The 20,443-nt window shown below is 41.7% G+C and overlaps 1 protein-coding gene across 14 annotated transcripts in view; it reads right to left on the reverse strand.

Moving 5' to 3' along the window:
• Window positions 1-17,358, reverse strand: part of SEMA6D (semaphorin 6D) — a 45,516-nt gene extending 28,158 nt beyond the window's left edge. For 8 of the 14 annotated variants that reach the window (XR_003095327.1, XR_003095336.1, XR_003095334.1 and 5 more), the window contains exons 1-3: window positions 16,580-16,686; window positions 569-724; window positions 109-220 (exon numbers count right to left, since the gene is read on the reverse strand). Coding sequence is in view for 1 of the 14 variants with exons in the window: in XM_025210483.1 (XP_025066268.1) it covers window positions 109-220; window positions 569-677 (221 nt within the window). In the remaining 13 variants the exon portion in view is untranslated. Of the gene's footprint in view, window positions 1-108; window positions 221-568; window positions 725-2,219; window positions 2,402-16,579; window positions 17,252-17,338 lie in introns of those variants that run through there. The other 6 variants (XR_003095330.1, XR_003095332.1, XR_003095328.1 and 3 more) reach the window with 5 other exon arrangements.
• Window positions 17,359-20,443: the final 3,085 nt, after the last annotated feature.

Here is a 20,443-nt window from a genome sequence, read left to right on the forward strand (position 1 = left end):
TTCTAATTTTCACTATATCCTGCACTTTTTAAAATGAATTGCACACATTAGTGCAAAACCAGGAAAGAAAATAATTTTAATCTAATAAACTGACTAAAGGAAAATTACCTGCCAGCGATATAAAGTGTGTCTCGAATCTTCAACATCAGTTGAAAGTCCAGCCTGTGTTGAGATTCATTGCCTGAAGGGCGTCCTCTAAATACTGGATATTGCCTTGAATCTGCAAGTGAAAATGGGCTACACCATCACTCAGGATTATAGAGCTAAAGAATCAATATACAGCATTGATTAGCTGTATATACTAGGTGTAGAAGGGTTTAAACTAAATTCCTTGAGTAATGTCTTGAATATAAATGAATGAAAGATGGCCAATGTCAGCAAATGCTCTTTTTACAGAAGTTATTGCTTTATTTCTGATTGCTTTTTAAAAATGATTAAGCGGTCTACTCAAGACAAAGAGCCAGTAAATAAATTTGAATTTAAAGGGAAAAATCATTTTCACTTGTCAACAAAAAAACCTGCTCTTAAACAATTTTCTAGTATTTAAAGTAATTTGCAAATGACTTACAATGGTAGTCAACAACATTAATAGGGTCCTCATCTTCAGGAAAGCTGACAGCCAGGGATTGGGATACAGTCAATAGCATCATGCAGACACAAAGCAAGAGGACCCTCATGGCTGGTGAAAAACAGCACCACCCTCTTGGTAATCCTATTTAACTACCTGTAAAAGACAAACACGTTGATGAGATTTGGGTCCTAAAGCATGATAAAAGCAATTTCTTATCATACATACATATATATATATAAAAATTATGTATATATTTAATGTTGGCAGTAATGCTGTAAATTAGCTTTTATGTATATATTGATGAAAAACTGCTATGTGGCTGTCCTGATTAAAGCTCTTCTGAAATGTAGTGATGGTTGCTAATATTTATAGGCATTTCAGGGCTAACTGACTACTGCTGTCCTGACTAAATGACAAGAAACACAAATAGAACATGCAGGCTGCTGACTTAGCAAGAATATTGTAAAAGTTAGGCTTAGAATTCTAATTAAACTGTAATTTCTATCTCTTCCCTCTGTCACCAGATGTCATCCAATAAAACCCTTCCCCACAAACTATCTAAATTTACCCACAAAAGTCAAAACACGTACACACAAAACGCCCATGATGCTTTCCAGCTTTAAGCCTGGTTTTTGGCTGAGCCATCATAATACTGTACTACCAAGAAAGCAAATACTGGCTGCCTTGCCTTTTGAGTGGTAATGTACAGGTGTGTAAGATGCAGCCCTTTCTGGTTTGGTAGGTTTTATCATCACTATGCATATCCTTTTCATGGGTGGGAAATGCAAGATGCAGAGCAATGGCGAATCAAGCCCTAAGAGGATGCTTTCCCCCCAATTATGCAAATAATTCACTGGTAATTATGAAGGGCCTTTTGTTCTAAAGTACTCTACAGGTTGTGTAGTATGTGCTAGGTCACTACGCACACTATGCAAATGGAGCAGTATCACTATACAGCAATACTTTCAAGGGAGAAAGTGAAAGGTTACTTTTCCAATTGAAACCACAAGGGTATTTTAGCAAACGTAATGCAACTACTCAAATTGCAATTTGGGCAGGATGCAAGAAAACGTTTCTCAAAGTTAAATGGGATCTTTAATGACCACAAGTGGTTTGGGCATGAAGTTTATTTCTCATTAGAAACTTGGCAGCTATAATACCGTACCCTCATTGCACCTTCTGGAGGCATTTGTTCCATTTTGACTTACAGGTCAGATGAGGCTCTGTATTGACTAAGTCATAAACACTGTGTTCTGCAGTTATTAAACTATTTGTCTTAGGAAAATAAAACCAATCTTCCCATTCCTAATATTTCTGAGATCTGCAATCAGTCACGTATACAAGTCCATATTTGTTATCAGCATATGGTTTAGACCCTGACAAAGCAAAGTATTTAAACAATTATTTCTAATATTTTGCATACCCAATAAAAATGTTTCTAAATGTTACTGCAAGCAGAAGTGTTGCTACCAGAGTGAAAAGCTAGACTCAGTTACTGATCCTAGCATTGATTCTGTGCTAGGACTCTCCAGTGCATACAGCTGTCAACCTGTGTATGCTCAGGCTAGACTTCGGTGAGACCAACCTCAGTGGAAATAGAATTTGGCAATGGAGCGCATGTGCAAGTTCCTATTCATTAAAGACTGACCTGAAAAAGATGCATTTTTAACTGTTAATGATGTTTCTGCATCTCAAGTCCACCAGTCCAGAACTGATGGGTTGCACTCGTAGCCAAGATTGATGAGCAGTAGTGGCTAATAGACACTAATGATTCCTGGCACTTTCCCTCTGCTCTTCCTTGTCCTGACACAGCCTCCTCAGCTGAAGCATCTAGCATTAAATTGCTAATGAATAAACTTAAACAAACTGGAATTAATAATGTTAGTCAAGTTAGTCCTTCCTTGTTCAAGTCCACAGCAGTGAGGAACGTTACACGTTGTGGCTCCTGGGTGCAGAAAATAGTTAAAAATTCTTTCTACAACCCTAACTATGGAACTTACAGGCTCCAAATACTAAAACTATTATTCAGGCTAGGGAAGAGGCAGGGAGAGGCACCGAAGGTCTTAAGAGCACTGGTTCAGCACAGCAGATGTAACTAAGTGCTTTCTGGTAAAGTTCCCTGTAAACCTCCTCCTCTTCAGTTACTGGCTGTCTAGGAAGAGGCGTGGGGGTAAGGGATAAGACCATTCATTCTACCTGGCCAAGAAGCATTCTTGGCATGGTAGGATTTAAAATGATACTACGGGGATCAGGAGATGTTGCTTATCAAACAGCTGACATTGTAATGTAGGGACATTTTGTTCCCTTCCATGAAATAAACACCGGCCAAGGTTTCAGAAGGCATTTTCTGGGATCGAGGGACTATTATGCACAGGAAGGACCAAAAGAGCATTTGAATAAAGTTCACATGAAACTAAGTATATCCTCAGTCACAAAGAGGGGGCCTGTCTCAAATACTTCCTTCTTGCTTCTGAACCAATTTTAAAAAATGGCAGCAAAGAACAAAGGGAAATTAAATCGCACGAGACAAAATTATGGTTACCCCCCTCCCCTACGCCCAAAAAACAAAAGACCTGATCAAAGGAAAAGTGCCCCCCTCCCAAATAATGGGGGCTTCTCAGATTCAAGTCCCAGGAGGTGCAGTGCTAAAGTACAGTGTGTCACAGAATATAAAATAAGTGGGTGAGTTTCCACAAAGAAATTTTCTAGGGCTGACACCAACACAGCTGCATTTAAATCTTATTTCAAAACAATTTGTTCCAAGGTTAACTTTGTGAACTTAAAAGAGGTAGGAATTGTTATGTCTGATGATCCCTTTTAACCAAACTTCACCTTTCACGAGCCTCTATCAGAGGAAATGTCTACATCAGTGTGAAGGACAGATCTTTGTGATGAAGAGGCAGAAGATCGGATAGGGAGAGCTGTACAGGGTCAGGAAGCCATGCCTTGTGATTTAAGACATAGTGATTCTTTTATTATACTGCATGTTAAAAGTGCTGGAAGAAAATTTATATCAACTCCTGTTTCCAGTCTGTGTAGGAAGGCAAAGGCAGATGCATTGTGAAGGCTTTAGGATCTACTGACTCCACTGCCTGGAGGTTTGGACAAAAACAGACTGAGAACAGGTCCGCCAAGAGAAAATCTAACTTGAAGAATAGCCTGTTCTTAGATTGAATGGAAAACTGACTCAATCAGGCCCTCTGACAGCACCACCTTTGACAGCCAGGTGCATACTTCTGTTGCACGTAGATACGCTTGTGTAAAATAGACGTAATTCTTGCCTCATTCAACTGTGTTAATGGAGGGTGCTACCTGGGACTATACAAATGACAATACTAAAGTATCTGTTTGGACCAGAAAGGCCTGATTATAAATTGTTGGAAATATCTGCCCAGAGGAAAATTTAGAAAACAATTGTGCTCCCTGGTCTGATATTTTCAGCCAGGCTTCATACTAGCCTTTGATTAATTTTGCCTGCAAACTGCAGTACCAGCACTTTTGCTCCCATAATTTATTACAGTTGCAAATTTTGGTAGTTAAAATACTATTATCCCTGTTTCACAGATGGGAGCTGAAGCATAGACAGATTAAGGTAGGCCCAACATCTATAAAAGGGGACACATTTTCAAAGGAGCTGTGCAGCCAACATACCCCTTTGAAGACATTGAATGTTGCTGTGTTTTAAGGCTGCATTTCCAATAGCTGAGGTGACTTGGCCAAGGTCACCCAGAAAGTGCCTTGAAAAGCTGGGACTGAACAGAGCTCTTTTGGATGCCAGTCCCAGGTCTTTACAAAATGGTACAAAAATACAACTGCAGTTCTTCATTGGCACAAAACTGCAGTTGTAAAAAAAGAGGCCAGCTTGGATGGAAATCAGTCAGCCACAGAGTACTGGGCTGACTAGGTAAGAAAAGCAGAAAGTTACTCCAAATCATTAATTGGCTATTTGTGGCTAGGGATGGCCAATCCTAGATAAGAACATGGTTCTCGATTCCTGATCAGAGGGCACTAAAGAAGCAGAATAACATTTTCCTTTAAAAATACAAGCCAGACTTCAAACAGTCTCACTTAAAAGGGAAAAAGGCTAGTGTTTCCTAGTCATTAATCTACTCCAAATTTTGTCAACTTATGTGTGACATTCCATCAATCATCTTTCCATGCTCCACCATGTAAAGGAGGTGGGGGAAGGGAAAGGACACTCAGCCAACTGTAGACAAGCAATAAATAAAATAGCTTAAACCCAAACTGATGGAAAACATTGTTTCCACTAAAAATCATATCCAAAGCATTTTATGCTATAAACATTTAATAAATTACTAAGCACAATATGGAACATAGTATTTCTAAAGAGCAATGCAAGACATGATAGAAAGAAAATATCCCAGACTAACAAAGCTCATAAGCAGATAAAACACTATTAATCATGAGAAGGGGAATGAACCCAGTTAATAAAAACATGGAAGCAAATGAATTGTCTTAAATGAGGTATTGCCAAACATTACCAACTTATTTCTATACTAGCCACAGGGCAAAGGTAGCAGATGAAGAAAAAGGATTTATTTTGGGAAATGGTGCATCTTGGAAGAATATAGCATGTACACAGGTGAATCCCTATGTGGGCAAAATAACATGGCCTACATATTACTGTTGGGTCAAAAAATCATAACTAACTACTTCTAAGATGGCAGAAGGCAGGGCAAGGTGGCACCTTAAAGACTAACTCATTCATAAAGGTGTAAGCTTGCGTAGGCAGCAGCCTGCTTATCAGCTGCTATAAACCAGAGGACCATAGAGAAGTAGGACCTCCAGTGGTCACCTAGTCCAACTCTGCCCCATCCACCCCCGGCCAACTGCAATGGACTTGCAGGCTAGGGACGGATGTTCAAAAAGCCTGAGCCTGAATTGATTCAATCTTTGCAGCTCTGGCGACGTGCAGGGGGTGCATGTGCATCCCCTGAGATCTGCCGTGCACCCCCTGGAAGCATCAGCGATGAAACCAAAAGTGCCACCAGAAGTGCACTTCTGGTTTCGCTGGTTTTGTTGCTGGCCTGGCGATCGGCTGCTGGGGAACGCCCCCCCCGGTCAGCAATGGGCCACTGGGGGCCCCACCCCGGTTGGCAATCTGGTGCCCCCCCCAGACTTGGAAGGCACCAGCCGCTCATGCTTTGCAGGTTAGTGTAAGCATCCCTCCCTACCCTTCCACTGGGAAGCTGAGCTGAGAGGGAGGGCACACGGCCAGGCCCCAGCAGGCCTAAGTATGACTGAGGAGAGGTTTTAAACCCCCACCTTGGCCTGCAGGATCCAGAGGGTGGGGGAAGAGGGAGTGTAGCCAGTCAGGGGCATGGTCAGATGCCCATGGCGGGGGAGAAGGAGGAGGGAGAGATCCCTGCCTGCTACAGCTGCTCCCTGACAGCCGGGAGCAATCCAGGCACACAGATCCTCTGCCTGGCCCCAGAGGGGGACTCTTCCTTCTCCTCCTCCTCCTCCTCCTCTTCCCCCACCACTGTGGGGTGGGGAGGGAGGCTCTGTACGGTGCTGCCTGGCCCCAGAGGGGAACTCTTCCCCCTCCTCCTTCCCTCCCTGCCCCCACTGTTGCTTCAGCAGCTCCCTCCCTGCCCCTGCCGTTGCCTCAGGCTGGGATGTGTCTGGCCATGTCCCTGCCCTTCCTCTGGCTAGAGAGCAGAGGGGCAGGGCCAGCCCTGCTCTCTGGAGCACAGCCCAACCTAGCCTATTGCAGCAGAGCATGCTGGGATGCTGGAGGATTCTGGTTTAACTTTAACTAGGAAAGGGTCTGGGACAGAATTTGCATAAACCGGTTTGAACCAAATCAGTTAAGTCTCATTCACTCAGTTAAGTCTACATTCAACCAGGTATATCTCAAACTGGGTTCAGCCATTTTTCAAACTGGTTTATGTGCACTGAACATCTGTTTTGTTACAGGTTTAAACCAGTTTCTGATCATTTAAACCGGTTTATGTGTAACTTCTGTCCCTAGCCACAGGTGGCAGGGTTACTAAATAGAAAGGAAGAAAGTCATTTAAATACAAAGGCTAGGGACCAGGAGATGAAAGGGCAGAGGGAGGGGGCACACCTATTTCTATTTTTACAGAGGAACTTGAGTCATTACAGGGATTGTGTGATGTGGCACCTGTAATAGCTCGGTATCAGGCACAATGACCCCGAAGGTCCATGCAAGTCCTATGTTTCTGGCTGGTTTTCTGCAGCATGGAGGTGCATGTTTCTGAGAATGCACTTTTTTGTGAAAATTTAAGCTTTTAATGACTGCCCTCCATTACTAACATGAGTACAAAGGTTTGTTTGCTGGAGATTTTTTTTCTCTGACGGCTGGCTTATGGATGGTCTGCTGGGGTTTTTTTTTTTGGCTCCTCATTCAAAAGTGGGCAGATACCTTTGCTAAAAGCCACCAAATGCCTAATGGATTATTCTTCTGCCACTTCCATGTGACATCAGCATAGTAGTCACTGAGCATCTCTCTGAATTTCCTATAGAGGGGATCAGTTATTCTCTGAAAAACTACTAATGAAATCTGGTCTCAGTGACATTACTTGTAGTTTTATATTTGACTCTAATGGATATAAGGCTTTACACTCTATGTATGCTTGGTCAGCTGATAAAAAATAGCCTCAAGTGGGAGGTGGAGTGACTCAAAAGATTCAGACCCTAACAGCTGAAGTCAATCACATGAAAATATATGGTCTTGTTTCAATACTTGCCATGCAATTCAATACTTCCCTGTAGTCATATATACCTGGGCAGCATGGATTCATACCATGCACAAATGTGAAGAACCAAATAACCCAAGGCTTACATTTGTAAGGCAGGACAACACACCCATTTATATATTCTAATTCAGAACATAAAAGCAGCAAAGGCCAATGACCCAAGCCCAGCACTGATTACGCTATTGTGGGGTGGTGTTCCAATTTCTTTCTGTTTTACCAGTTTCCCATGTGGTGAAATGGGGGTGAGATGCTTACAACCTGGAAGCAGTACTTAATAGATGCAAAGCTCTTTCATATATAGGTATCTGTAAATAGCACTAATTTAGTGATCAAGGTCTCATATTCCAACCTATGCCAGGACCACACACAATTTTTGAGCTGGTATGTTAGTCATGGGCATGTTATTTTTTTTTTACTGGTAGAGTTATAAATATACAACCCTTTGCCTGAATACACTTGTACTTGTATACAGATGCCTTAAACTGGTATACTGTATTTCCCTTTTTCTGTGGGAATAAGATTTTACCAGTGTAGAACTTGTGTCCAGGAAAACAAAAACCTATTCATTTGCTTTATGGTATTTCTTTTAATGTGTGTGTTCCTTTAAAGACAAGTTCAGTAATATTGCTAAACATGCTGGGAAATGCTTGGCACAGTGTATTTGATTTATATTTAATTCACAATCTTGGCAACATGAATTTTGGAGCTGTGACATTAGATTATTTTTGGCTAATTATCAAATAAACAACGGGAAAGGAAAATATTCTGTACCTTTTGGTTACAATAATATGCAAATTGTAATTATTCCCCATTTAAAGAGCTTACTTGAAGATTACATAAACACATCAGTCATATAACAAACTGAAGAAAATATGTTTATAAACTATATATATACACACATATCTATATAGTATATATACACATAAAACAGTATATAAACATATTTTCTTCAGTTCATTATACACACATATACATATCTATATATTTATAGATATATCTATGTATGTATGTATGCCTTTCCTAAACTGTACCCTACAGTATCCAGATAGTTTTACATCTTACAGTGACAATTTTTTTAAAGCCCAGCTCTGGAGAAATGTAGACTATTTGGAGCCATGATATTAATTGTTTATGGAAGTGCAAATAACTAGTATGTCACTTTAAGACACTGCTTGCCTTGTTTAAAGGAATCTGCATTAACACCTTTTGATCGGCATCTAAGTAAAAAAAATTGTTTAATATTAAAGTGATGAAACCCTACTACTGAATATCACAGCTTTGATCTTAATTGGCTTATGGTAGTGCTAGTTACACTTCAGTTGTTTGCAGGCTCTAAGCATTACAGAGAGCGCAGCCCCCTTACTCTAGAACAAGCTGACAGAATGCTTGCAAAATGGATAGGATGACTTTTAATGATGCAAATGCTTAGTGGTTGATTAGGCGCACTTTGAGGACTGAATTCTCTTGTGATCAAGGATTTACTCAAACACAAGTGAGTGTCAGCAGGAGATGAAATAAGATGTAGGCCAAAAATAAATGATTACTTCAGCTATATTTATTTAAGCTAATGTTGAACAGCTAATGGGAGTTCATTTTCTGTTTTTGCCAGGCTAACATAAAAGTCCTCCAGCTGAAAGCAAACTTTGTTTTTAGCCCATATCTACTGTCAAATCTGTCCTCTATTCTGCATAGCTCCTGTGGGACATGCTCCCTTTGAAAGTTTGCCAGGGCCTCAGCCTGGTGACAAAGTGCAAGGTACATTTATTTATGCAGTTTCCTGATTAACCACTTTACCAAGCCTACATTTTAGAGAGTTAAGCTGCTTGTGTTGAAGTGAGACTCTTCCATGATCTGCTGTTGTTACAGTGCTCACAGATGGCAGCCTAAGAATCAAAAAAGGAGTTCAGTGCTAGATGGGTTTTTTTTAGTGTTCAAGAAAAGTGCCAGATTGCTAGCCCTTGAAGCTCTCAGGTCTCCATTTATTCCCAGAACAGGTGCAGCCTAAATAATAGCTTTGACATAGTGCCCTGACCCTGACCTGAAAAGACCAATGCTCCCTCCAAGAGAATAGTTTGGGGTCTCTAAAGACACAGGTATCTTCCTTTCTTTTTCTTGTGAGCTCATTAGCATGCTTCACTGGGACCCATTAGCAATTAACTCTTCTGTGCCCATTTGTTAAATGTATGGATACCATTTGGTGTGAACTTTCTTTTAGACTAAAATCTAAAGAGGGACTTTCTGAACTGCAGCAATGAAGATCCAGATATCAGTATTATTAGACTCAGGCTTGAATAAAATTTAAGGAATATGTTAAAAAACCTAAGGCTAAAGGGCGCTAGTACTTTGCACTGGTGGAGACTTATGAAGGTGAAAGAGGATTTAGTTCTGGAACTGCAATTTCTGGTGCACCCACAGAGTTTTGATTCTCTGTAGCCATGCACTTCCCTGCTGCACATGCTCAGTAGGCTGCACTCTGCCTTCAAAGGTGCTTAGGGATGTGGCATAAATCCCTCAAACACCTTGACCAGCAGTTTAATGCTGCAGCGTCTCCTACTTTTTAGCCCAGTAGCCAAGGCATTTGCCTGTGAAACAGGAGACTTAGGCTCTACACCCCGCCTCACCTGCATCATTTGATGAACCTGCATCATTTGCTTTTAAGCAAAGTTTCTAACCAGTAGGCCACAGGCAGGTAATACCCAGAGCACTCTTCAGAACCCTCCCACTTCATCTTGAAGTTGGCCCACTGTGCAGCTGGCAGGAAAGATATGTCAAGCTAGGACAAGCTAGGCAGAGCATGGGTGACTGAACGAGACAGAGTACTGAAGAAGAAGGCTTTGGGTTCTGGTCCTGAATGGGATAGAAACTCTCACTGCTGTATCTGCATTTTTATCCACAGCCTTCTCCAGCCCTCCCTTAAAGTCCACTGGGCAGCTAGAAGAGGAACATATGTGGTGACAGAAGAGTAGCAGTCTTAGGTAGGTTGGCTCAGCAAAATGTAGTCTGCCTTGACAAAGAATGGTTGCACTTTTTTATCCAGTATTAAATGCAAGGTGCAGTGGTCCTACTTCCATAGGAGAGTTCTCTGAGTGATGTTTAGCCCATAAACCGGTATTTAGTGCACTTCGGTGAAAAGCAGAAGATGCAGGGTCAAGCCTCCTCTGGTGAGCAAAGTCTGTGTCCCTTGGCTATTGGGCTGAAAGGTCATGGACCCTACTCCATCCTACTTCCTGCAGGCACACAGAGAAAGCAGTGCTAGTCCACCACAGGTGGAAAAAGAATTTGAACTGTGCCGAAGTGTCAAAAGTTGCCATTATGTGGCTATGTAAATGCTATTTAGGTGTGTGAAGGTGAATTACTATTTAGCCCTTGATTTCAAATGTGAAGGGGTGGCACAGTTGAACTGGATAACTGTTCTCACCGAAGGCTTGTAGCACATGATTTAAATTGCAGCACCACCACTCTTTTCAACATGGCCAGCAATAACCCAATAGGGCAGCGGTGGACAGGTATAAACCAGTGTTTGCAGAAAAGGATATAATGTCAGTCTAAGCCACAAGTTACACAGCTATGGGCCATGCTATAACCAATTCTAAACAGCATGTGAGCTTGCACAAGCTCTACTATTTCTCCGCAGCGGGCAAAAATGATATTTGACCTAAATGGTATTCCCTAGAACTCCTACTAAAAGCAGACATGCTATCCAGGCAACTCTTGGATTAGTGTGTGAGGTAGAAGCCAGTGAGGGTAGTAAGTGGGCTGTTCTGAAAGAGAAAGGAGGTTGGAAAGGGAGCATGTACCTTGGCAAGTGGCATGGGTGGGCAGTGAGGAACTGTGTGCTGCGGAGGGGGGCACAGCTGCTGACTATCAGGCAGTGACCCAGACACTTGGATCCACTGCTACTTCTTGGATAAGCAGTACAAGACAGAGATATTGATGGACTCAGAGCTCTGAACCACATGCTGCTGGCGGTGCAATTAAGTGAATGCTTGAAAAAAGTAAGGGAGAGGAGGGACTGATAGTTGGTAAAAACAGGTCAAAGCATCTTAAGTACCTCAGGACTACTATTAGCAACATATACAATTAAGACTGAGTATTTTTCAGCCAGTATCAGAATTCATACAAACTTTTGCTAGTACTTATGAAAGTGGGTGAACAAGAGTTTTTTTAAACAAACATGCTTTTGGCCTTTTGTATGGACAAGTCAGCTGCGTGATCAGCTAACGACCTATGTGGCTGCAAAACATGCATTCTGCTACTTTGGTGGGAAAGTTGAGTATATGTATAAACGCAGGCCGGAAACGGGAAGCCTGGGCTAAAAGTTAACTTTAATTTTATCACTCATCTTGCTAAATGTTAAAGATTAACTATGGTGGTGCAAGAATGTATTATGAAATGTGGCTTTTTGCTGGAGAAGAGATAGCAGTGAAAGTTCTGTTCTGAAAGGTTTTTGACACATTTGAATGATTGTTTTATCCTGTTCTTTTATTTACTATAAAACTTCAACATGCACTAATGTACTATGTGACGTCTTGTATTCTCATTTGAGACGTAGTGCAGAAAAACACGGAAACTGGATGAAAGCAAACCAATTTTCTAACGTATTGTACAACTGTCTTGCAGCACCGCCTTCAAGCATAAAGTCTCTTACATTTTTTTTAAATTGCCTAATCAAATGCAGACTCTGTTCCAGTCACGCTAAATTTTCACATAATGGCAGAAAAACATTTTTTCAAGCCCAGCACTGAACATTTGGATCACATTATTACATTTGCTGCTTTTGTAGTTCATGGGTGTACATTTGTAAATGTATCATATACACACACGCACGTCTGTTTGGAGCTGGGGGATCTGCTCTTGTGCTGTGACCCACTTGAGGAGTATCCCTGATGCAACAGGCCACCTCTGGGTGTTGCAGCTGGCTCTGGTCACTGCTCTACCATGAGGCTTTACTGAGAGCAGGTGAGGTTTCGAAGATCAAGGGATGAGGAGGGTGGCCAGTAGCCAGGCACTCTTACTCTCAGGTTACAATGCAACACTGGGACAATTTCAGGAAGATATAGCCTATACCTAGGATCATGACGGTTTGCATTACCCCAGCACCTCAGAGGCACTAATTTCTTTACTCTCAGATGTAGGGAACTACTGCTATCTTTTACAGAGAAGCTAAGCCCTGCTTCTCAAAGATACCTATATATTTCAATCACCCAATGAATTCAATGAAACCTAGGCTCACACATCTTGCTCACGATCATACTGGAAGTCTGTAGTAGAGCAGGAGCTTCTGCATCCTAGGCATCACCTCCTTAACCACTGAGCTAGTTTTTCCCCCCATCTGGCTTCTCTTTGTAATTACTATTATTAGTATTTAGATTAATATCCCACATAGGGGTATAATGAGCCATCCTCCTCAGTCCTTGTGTTCCAACTAGCACCAGCGTGAAGATATAATGAGGCCCTGGGCAATGCAACACACAAATCTGTGTATTCATCTCTGTAGCGTCACAAAATAAACCTATATTTATGTTGTAAAAAATGAAATAAATGCATGGTGCAGCTTTCCTGTACCAGGCCACTGGTTCAGCAAGTTCAGTATCCTTTCTCTGGCCAGGAATAAAGCCTGGTGCTTTAGGGGAAAGGAAAATACCCACAGCACACCTAGAAAAATATGCATAACTGCGGATGGGTGAAGGAGGGGAGTGTCTATCCTGACCCCTGCAGGGAATCAGTAAAAGCCCTAAAGCAAGTGATTTGATTATCTTTGTCCTCAGTTATCATTAAATCAAAAATTGTATTGCTAAAAATATCTGCACAGCATTTACATTCTGAAAGAATGTGATTTAGTCAGCAAAAAACAAATGACTAGCTTTTCAGTGTTTAATCACTGATACACACGCTGGATTTAAGAAACTGACACACACAAGCAGATCTGTGAAAATTGAAAGAAACCATTCAACTCTGTGATACAATTTTTTCTTATTGCTCCTTTCATAAGGCACCTGGGGACATTGTTCTCTCACTGTTGACAGATTTCACACCACTGGTTTTCCACTGTTATCCTTCTCTCTCTCACCTCAGCACTCTTTCACCAGGTGGAAATGCCTAGAATAGCTATATTTGCAACTGGTGTCAAAGCAGGCTCCCAGCCAGTTCTGGGAAATGGAAAATGATCCTGTGCTGGTTTGTTGATTATTTAATCCTAGACATGGAAGGGTTACTTCTATAGAACATCCAGCCTACTATGCCCTGGGCAGGACTAAGATATTATGCTCATTTATTTAACTGTGTACTTTGCAACTGTAAAGACATGTACAGCAGTTATGTCCCTTATGTATTTTTAAGTACAACTTACCATAATAGGCAGCGTAATAGCCACTTTACTTAAATTTTATATGTTCAAAACATCATCTTAGATTTTAATGTTGAAGTTTTGCCCCTAAATATGCATTTAGGACCATATTCTGGCATTTCAAAGTTAAATACACATATAAATTCCTTTCTTTCTGTTTCATATACAGTATACTCCATTTAAGTGCATCGCCTGAACTAAAACAAGGTTACACACTTACCCAGAGCATTTACCCAGCTCAGTGTAAACCGTGTTTATGTAAAAAGGAACAGCACCTAAGCACTCTGCATCTCATTTATACAGTTAAATAGAGTGTAGTCATATTACTAAATAAAAGACAGTGGAACTAAACTTAAACTGTTTATGCTGATATGTAGATAACCATTTGTATAGTGCAAAAAACCCAGTGCCAAGCTAAGCAGTATATGTAATATTATATGAGTATGAGGAAATTAATATGCATATGAAGTGGGTATCAAACTCACCCACTGCCTCCTGACCCTCCCTGGGGCTGGATCTGGACTGCACAGCTCCTCACAGGACCCACGTGAATGTAGCATTAAAGGAGCCACAGGTAGGGCTGTGCGAAACAGCTGTGTTTTGATTCGGTTTCATATTCGGCTGTTTCGGAGGACAGTGATTCATTTTGGTGTTTCAGATCACTGTTCTGTTTTGTTTCAGCCGAATCTGTTTCCAACGGGCTGCAAGGGAAGCTTTGCACAGCCCTACCCACCTGGGCAGGGCTTGGGGCCCCAGTGGGGAGCAAGACGGGTGGCTCATCCAGGGGAGAGGGAGGGTCGCTGCCCTCTGTGCAGGCGAGGAGACCCCCTGCGTGGATTTCTAATCCCTGTCATGCCAGGTCGCGGGGCAGGGAAGCAGCGCAGAGCAGCGAGCAAGCCTGCTGGTTCCTGCCTTGCAACTCCTGGACTTGACTCTGCAGGGAGCAGAGATCCATGCTGGGGGTCTCCTTGCTGCCAGTGCCCACCCCGCACTGCCCCAGAGATGCGGGGCTGTACAGGGTGGGCAGTGGTAGTGAGGAGATCCCAGCGCAGATCTCTGCTCCCTTGCAACTCCTGGACTTGACTCTGCAGGGAGCAGAGATCCATGCTGGGGGTCTCCTTGCTGCCAGTGCCCACCCCGCACTGCCCCAGAGATGCGGGGCTGTACAGGGTGGGCAGTGGTAGTGAGGAGATCCCAGCGCAGATCTCTGCTCCCTGCGCAGCCGAGTCTCACGGCAGGAACCAGCATTGCCTGGCCACGTGACCTGGCTCTGCAGGGAACAGAGATCTGTGTGTGTCTCCTCACCACCGCTGCCTGCCCCGTGTAGCCCCTCATCACTGGGGCAGCGTGAGGCGGGCAGCAGCGGCCAGGAGACCCCCAGCGCAAATCTCTGTTCCCTGCGGAGCCGAGTTGTATGACAGGGAAGCACCATACAGCTGTTTCCCTGCAAGCCCGGCTCCGAAACGCTGAAATTTTCGGAAACATTTATGAAACATTTCGGATGCCTTGTTTCATTTTGAAAATGTTTCTAAGCCTTCTGTTTGGCTTCTGTTCGATTTGGATTCGGTGTTTCAGGCACCAAAACGGCTCAAAACACCTCCAAAATGAAATGCCTGCCGAAATTTTGCACAGCCCTAGCCACAGGGATTAACACAACTGTTGATCACCTACTGCTGCCAACGAATGTCCCCAATGTAACAAATGGGGCTTTGCACCCTGTTTCTGCTTGCCCTGTCTCTGAATTCCCAGCCCTCCAGGAGCCAGTTCTATGGGCTAGATCTGGGCTGGGGCAGCCATATGTTTGACATTCCTACTGTATACCATTTGGAAAACCAAACATATATCATGCTTGGGTAGCTTTTGACTGAAGTTATATATGAACAATGACATCAAACAGAAGCACGTGAATTTCCTTGACCCTAAGGTACAAATGTGTGTGGTAAAACACATAGTGGCATAGCAGCTACATAGCCTGTCCATGCTGATGTTCCGGCTGTCTAAATAACAGCTGTATTCAGTGTCTGCTGCTGGTGCCAAGAAACACGCTTGGGAAACGGGACAAGGGCACAGTATGGATCTTTACATGGCAAGAGGAGGGAAATGAATCTCAATGAAGCTGAAATATAGAGAGGTACTTTTGGAACGGAGTGATAAATACCATTTGTTTTGTGTCACAGTATCCTGAGGGAGTCCTACCAGAGAGAAGCATAATTCTAATATGTTGCTACTACTTTGTGTAGAAACTGTTGTGGGTATTTTGGAAGCAAAGAGATGAATTGTATGGCTAAGAAAAAAACTGTTAATAGTCAATAATGACAGGAAAAAAAACCTATAATTATTTTTTGTCATTCACTCCTGAGACTTCAACCGTACTTCTGATCAGCCTATGATACTGGCTTCTACTGTCCAGTTTCTTAGAGCAAGCACCTTCAAGCTTTCCCTCAACCTTTGGAGGATGCTCCATAAGTACCCACAGATTTACTTGCTATTTTTCTCTAAAGTCCTCCTCAAAGGTCTCCTTTCCTATGATATCACCAAAAAGCTTCACTAGTTAAGGCTGCTACAGTGCCCAAGTGCCTCCTGACCAATTTTGTGTCATAGTTTCCTTGCACTTGCACGTCTGTGTCCTTTACTGGCCTCTCATTTTCCACTGTAAGCTCTCTGGAGCAGAGACCATTATTTGGTATGGGTTTGTATACCACCTAGCTCAAATGAGATCCTGTCCCATGTTTAGGGCTCCAAGTATTATAATAATACAAATAAATAAAAATGATGAAACATGATTCAAGAAGAATAACTGTGTGCAAATATGCCCCCTGCAGTGTTAGTTAGGTCAGAAAGACCAAGGACAATCTGATCAACGCTGTCCAGCAACTGATTTCGTTTACAAGATTTGTAAACATTTTGGGCAGAACGAACCTCACTTGCTCGCTTGAGTCCCTTGCTCCTCTTCTTTTTTCTGCCCTCTGCCTCTCCTTTTGGTAACACCTCTTGACCACCTCAGTTCTTGCAATAAGAACTAGTTCCTAGGAGGAAAACCAAAGATTGTAAATGAAAGATATTTCTGTTAGGTCAATTTGTTTAAATTATTCAAAAATCTCATGAACTAAGAATAAAATAGAGCTATGACTTTTTTTCACCGGCTGGCTACCTGTCTTTCTTCACACACTTCAGGATTAAAGCAATAAACTCTCTAATCTGCGTAGTTTTTTTATATTATGTATATAAATCTGTAACCCAAACTGAGGAAAGCATCTGTTGCAACTATTAGGCTCTGGGCAAAAATTCTGCAAAAATCACGTTTCCCGTTGTAGAACTACAAGGGCTTTTGCAGTAAGGTGTGAAGTGCGCAGCAGAATTGCCTGTCCCTTTCTGTGCTCTTTGGCAGTGTGAGTTAAAGCAAGTCCTTTCTTCAAAGTATGCTGTAGTCTCCAAACTGAAACTGAGCAGGATTCAAGGAGCATGTTCTCAGTCAAGTAATGACTGAATTCATCATCACAGTTTAAACAACAGGTTAACGTCTCCAAGCTACAGCCTTTAAAATCGTCCACTGGTGCCTTTCCGTCCTAGCAGCCATTTTGTAACTTTTCTGCAGGTGTGCCCAGTGAGCTGCATCAGGGCAGGGCTAAGCCTGCCAAATAAAAGAAACTTCCCGTTCTGGATGTTAACTTTAGTTACCATAGCCAGACAATGCTGCCAGTGGTGTGGAAGAAAAAATTGCTGTAGCCAGCTGTGCTGTTCACAGTCGGATGGTTTCTGTGTAGCTCCAAATGGTTATGGAGCCAGTAGCCTGTTGTGGCTAAGGACAGAATGATGGATGATCTACACACAGTGTCCAAGTAGAAAGAATGGCAGAAGTTCACTTCAGGGTTGTTAAAATGCTAATCTGGGTTAGTTAACAAAAGCCTAATGGAACAGAAAAGTTAGGGAAATAAACACACCTCATATGTTATATATGTGTGCTACAGATTTGATCTCTGTGGTTACACAAACATTTGCCTTGGGAAGTGAGACAACTTAACAGTTTTCCTGTTTGAATAAACTGAATCAACTTTTGTTATTAGCTGTACTGTAATTACTGTCAGGGAATGACAGAGGAAAGTGGGCAAAGGCAGACAATACACACAGCTATTGAAAACAGCATCATAAGGCTAGTAATATGACTTTCACTGAACGTTTCTTCCATGTGACATGGGAACAAATCAGAACATACTTTTCTTTGAACTTGAAGTTGGCAGCTATTCACAGAATAAGTAACAACTTAATAAAATGGCTTAGATGGATTTTAACCGTAACTCCGGTAGCTTATCTGATACGCAGAAAAGAGATCATCTGTTCTATCAGCAGTTTTGATGAAAGCAACATTTGAACTCTTAAGTACATATTAGACTACTAAGACTTAAAATAACTTACATTACCTGATGCAAATAGCATGCCTTCCATCATCTCCTCAACTGCTCCTGGAGCAAATTATTAATTTACCCAGTGGGAGAAAGTATGTTTAAATTTCATACTGGAATTATAGGCATGTTTAACAAGTAAATATGTGACCATCCACTTATTTGCTTATTTAGTTGCTAAGCAAGAAACAGGACAGTCTCCCCTCAGTCTCCTGTGTTTATTAAATAAGCAAAAAATATTCCCTGGAAAATATTAGGGAATAGCCTGCAATAAACCAATAATGCAACATTTGTCTTACAAGGCAAAACAGGAAGAACTGAAGGTAAGCTAGTCGCTTTTACTTTGATCACTATAAAATGCATGGTAAGAACTGGCCACATCCCCATATGTTTTTCACTTGACCTTTTGTTGCAGATTTAAAATTCCTGTGTCTTTTGGAGAAAAGACTAATCAAGCTATTCTCACTAGTTACATAAAGGGGGTTGATACTGTTCTCAGTGAAGCTGGTGGCAGAAGTCCTGATGATTCCAAAGGGAGCAGGACTGGGTCTTGAGTTCACGGCACAAACAAAACACCATTCTGAACAGCAAGCTTCTTTAGTATTATGCCTCAATGCAATGAGGCCCGCAGCTGTCTTATTACATAGGTCTAATACATGTTTTAAAGTCAGCTTTTATTACATATGTGTCTTTAACATCTTGTAACTGTTAAGACAGTTCATGTCAGATCTAGGACCCATTTAGACATAGATGTAGTTAACCATTCCATTGAAATGTGTGAACTACATAAGATAACATCCAAGGTAAAGCATCCAAAGGCTAACGTATCTAGTGTCAGCTGCCTCAGATAACCTGTTCAAAAGAGGTAGCAAGGTTCAAATGGTCCAGCTAAAAGGATACCAGTGACTGAAAAAAAATGCAGCTACACAGCTGGCTTGTGGAGCTGTGACAGAGCTAGTCACTGTATTCCCGGCACACACTCCTGCATCATACAAAGCATGTTTAGAAGATGATGTTATCTTTGTTGCCTCCCTAGCAGAAATAAGCAGAGGTAGTGACAGACTGCAGGATATGAAGGAGAAGAATAGTTGTTCAGTGAACAGCCCATTAAATAACCCAATATAAAGACTCTGGGCTACATTTTTGGCTATCCTTTTAAATGTTAATAAATTCCCAGTGTAAGCTCTTTCTTTCAGTTTTTTAAATGGTCAAGCTTTTAAATTCACTCCTATAAAAAGTGTTAAAGTTTACTATTATATAGCCAAAAATCACAGGATGCATCTGGCAATTTGTATTTATTTGAGCAAGTGTAAATGTTTATCCAATATCTGCCAACCTAACAGAATATGCCTGTCACTCACCACATTAAACACAATTAAGTACAGCTTAATTTACTGAATGAGATATGTACGCTTTAGAGGGGCACAGGTTTTTAAAGCACGAATAAAAGGGAAAAAAAAAAGCCTTTGCCCTTTTGCCACACAAGCAATAGCCAGCTTCCTGTTATACTCCTCAAGAATACAAAGAAGGATCTTAGAAAAATTCTCTGTGAAAGTATCTTTCTGAGAGCAGTGTGTATTAGTCTTTGTAGAATTAACAGACGGGTAAACAAAGTAAAACATAATACGGCTAGTAAAAGACCTTTTATGTTTCTGAAACATTAAGAACTGAAATCAGCCCAAAAGTTACCTTGTGTTTTTTTTGCCTGAAAAATACCTAAGGAAATACCATTATTTGACAGCACCCTGACTGATGCTTCAGTGATTGTTTTATGCTGCAAAATAGTTTATACTGCATGTTGGATGTGTTTGCGCACGCATGTGTGTATTTATACACACCCACCCACCCACCCACACAACCATGTGTGTCTATGCAAAAATTACAGTCCTGATTGGCTACTAAGCACTACCTATGTATGCATCATGAACAGTCACTTAACTGCTGATTGATGCAACATTAAATCTCTAACACACACATGGCACACATCCTATACCAAATCCCAATTGTATATATATATATATACATACATACACACACACATGCTCCAGCTGCCAGAATCTCTTAACATGCACACACTGCTTTTATATATATAAAATAGGTATTTTATATGTAAAAACACACACACTGCTACATCAACTCCAAAATCCAGACCCACACACCTGGGCTGGAGGAATATCTAGTGGGTACACACACACACACACACACACTGATACACCAGCTCTCAGTAAAACACACGTGCAGTACACACACACGGGGCATATATTAAATGTCTAACACAACCACACACCAGTAACACACACACACACACACACACACACACACACACACACACACACACACACACAGAGAGGGGTTTCTTTTTATTAATAACAAAATATGTGCT

Source organism: Alligator sinensis, unplaced genomic scaffold (genome assembly GCF_000455745.1).
Source record: "Alligator sinensis unplaced genomic scaffold, ASM45574v1 scaffold814_1, whole genome shotgun sequence".
Lineage (NCBI taxonomy): Eukaryota > Metazoa > Chordata > Crocodylia > Alligatoridae > Alligator > Alligator sinensis.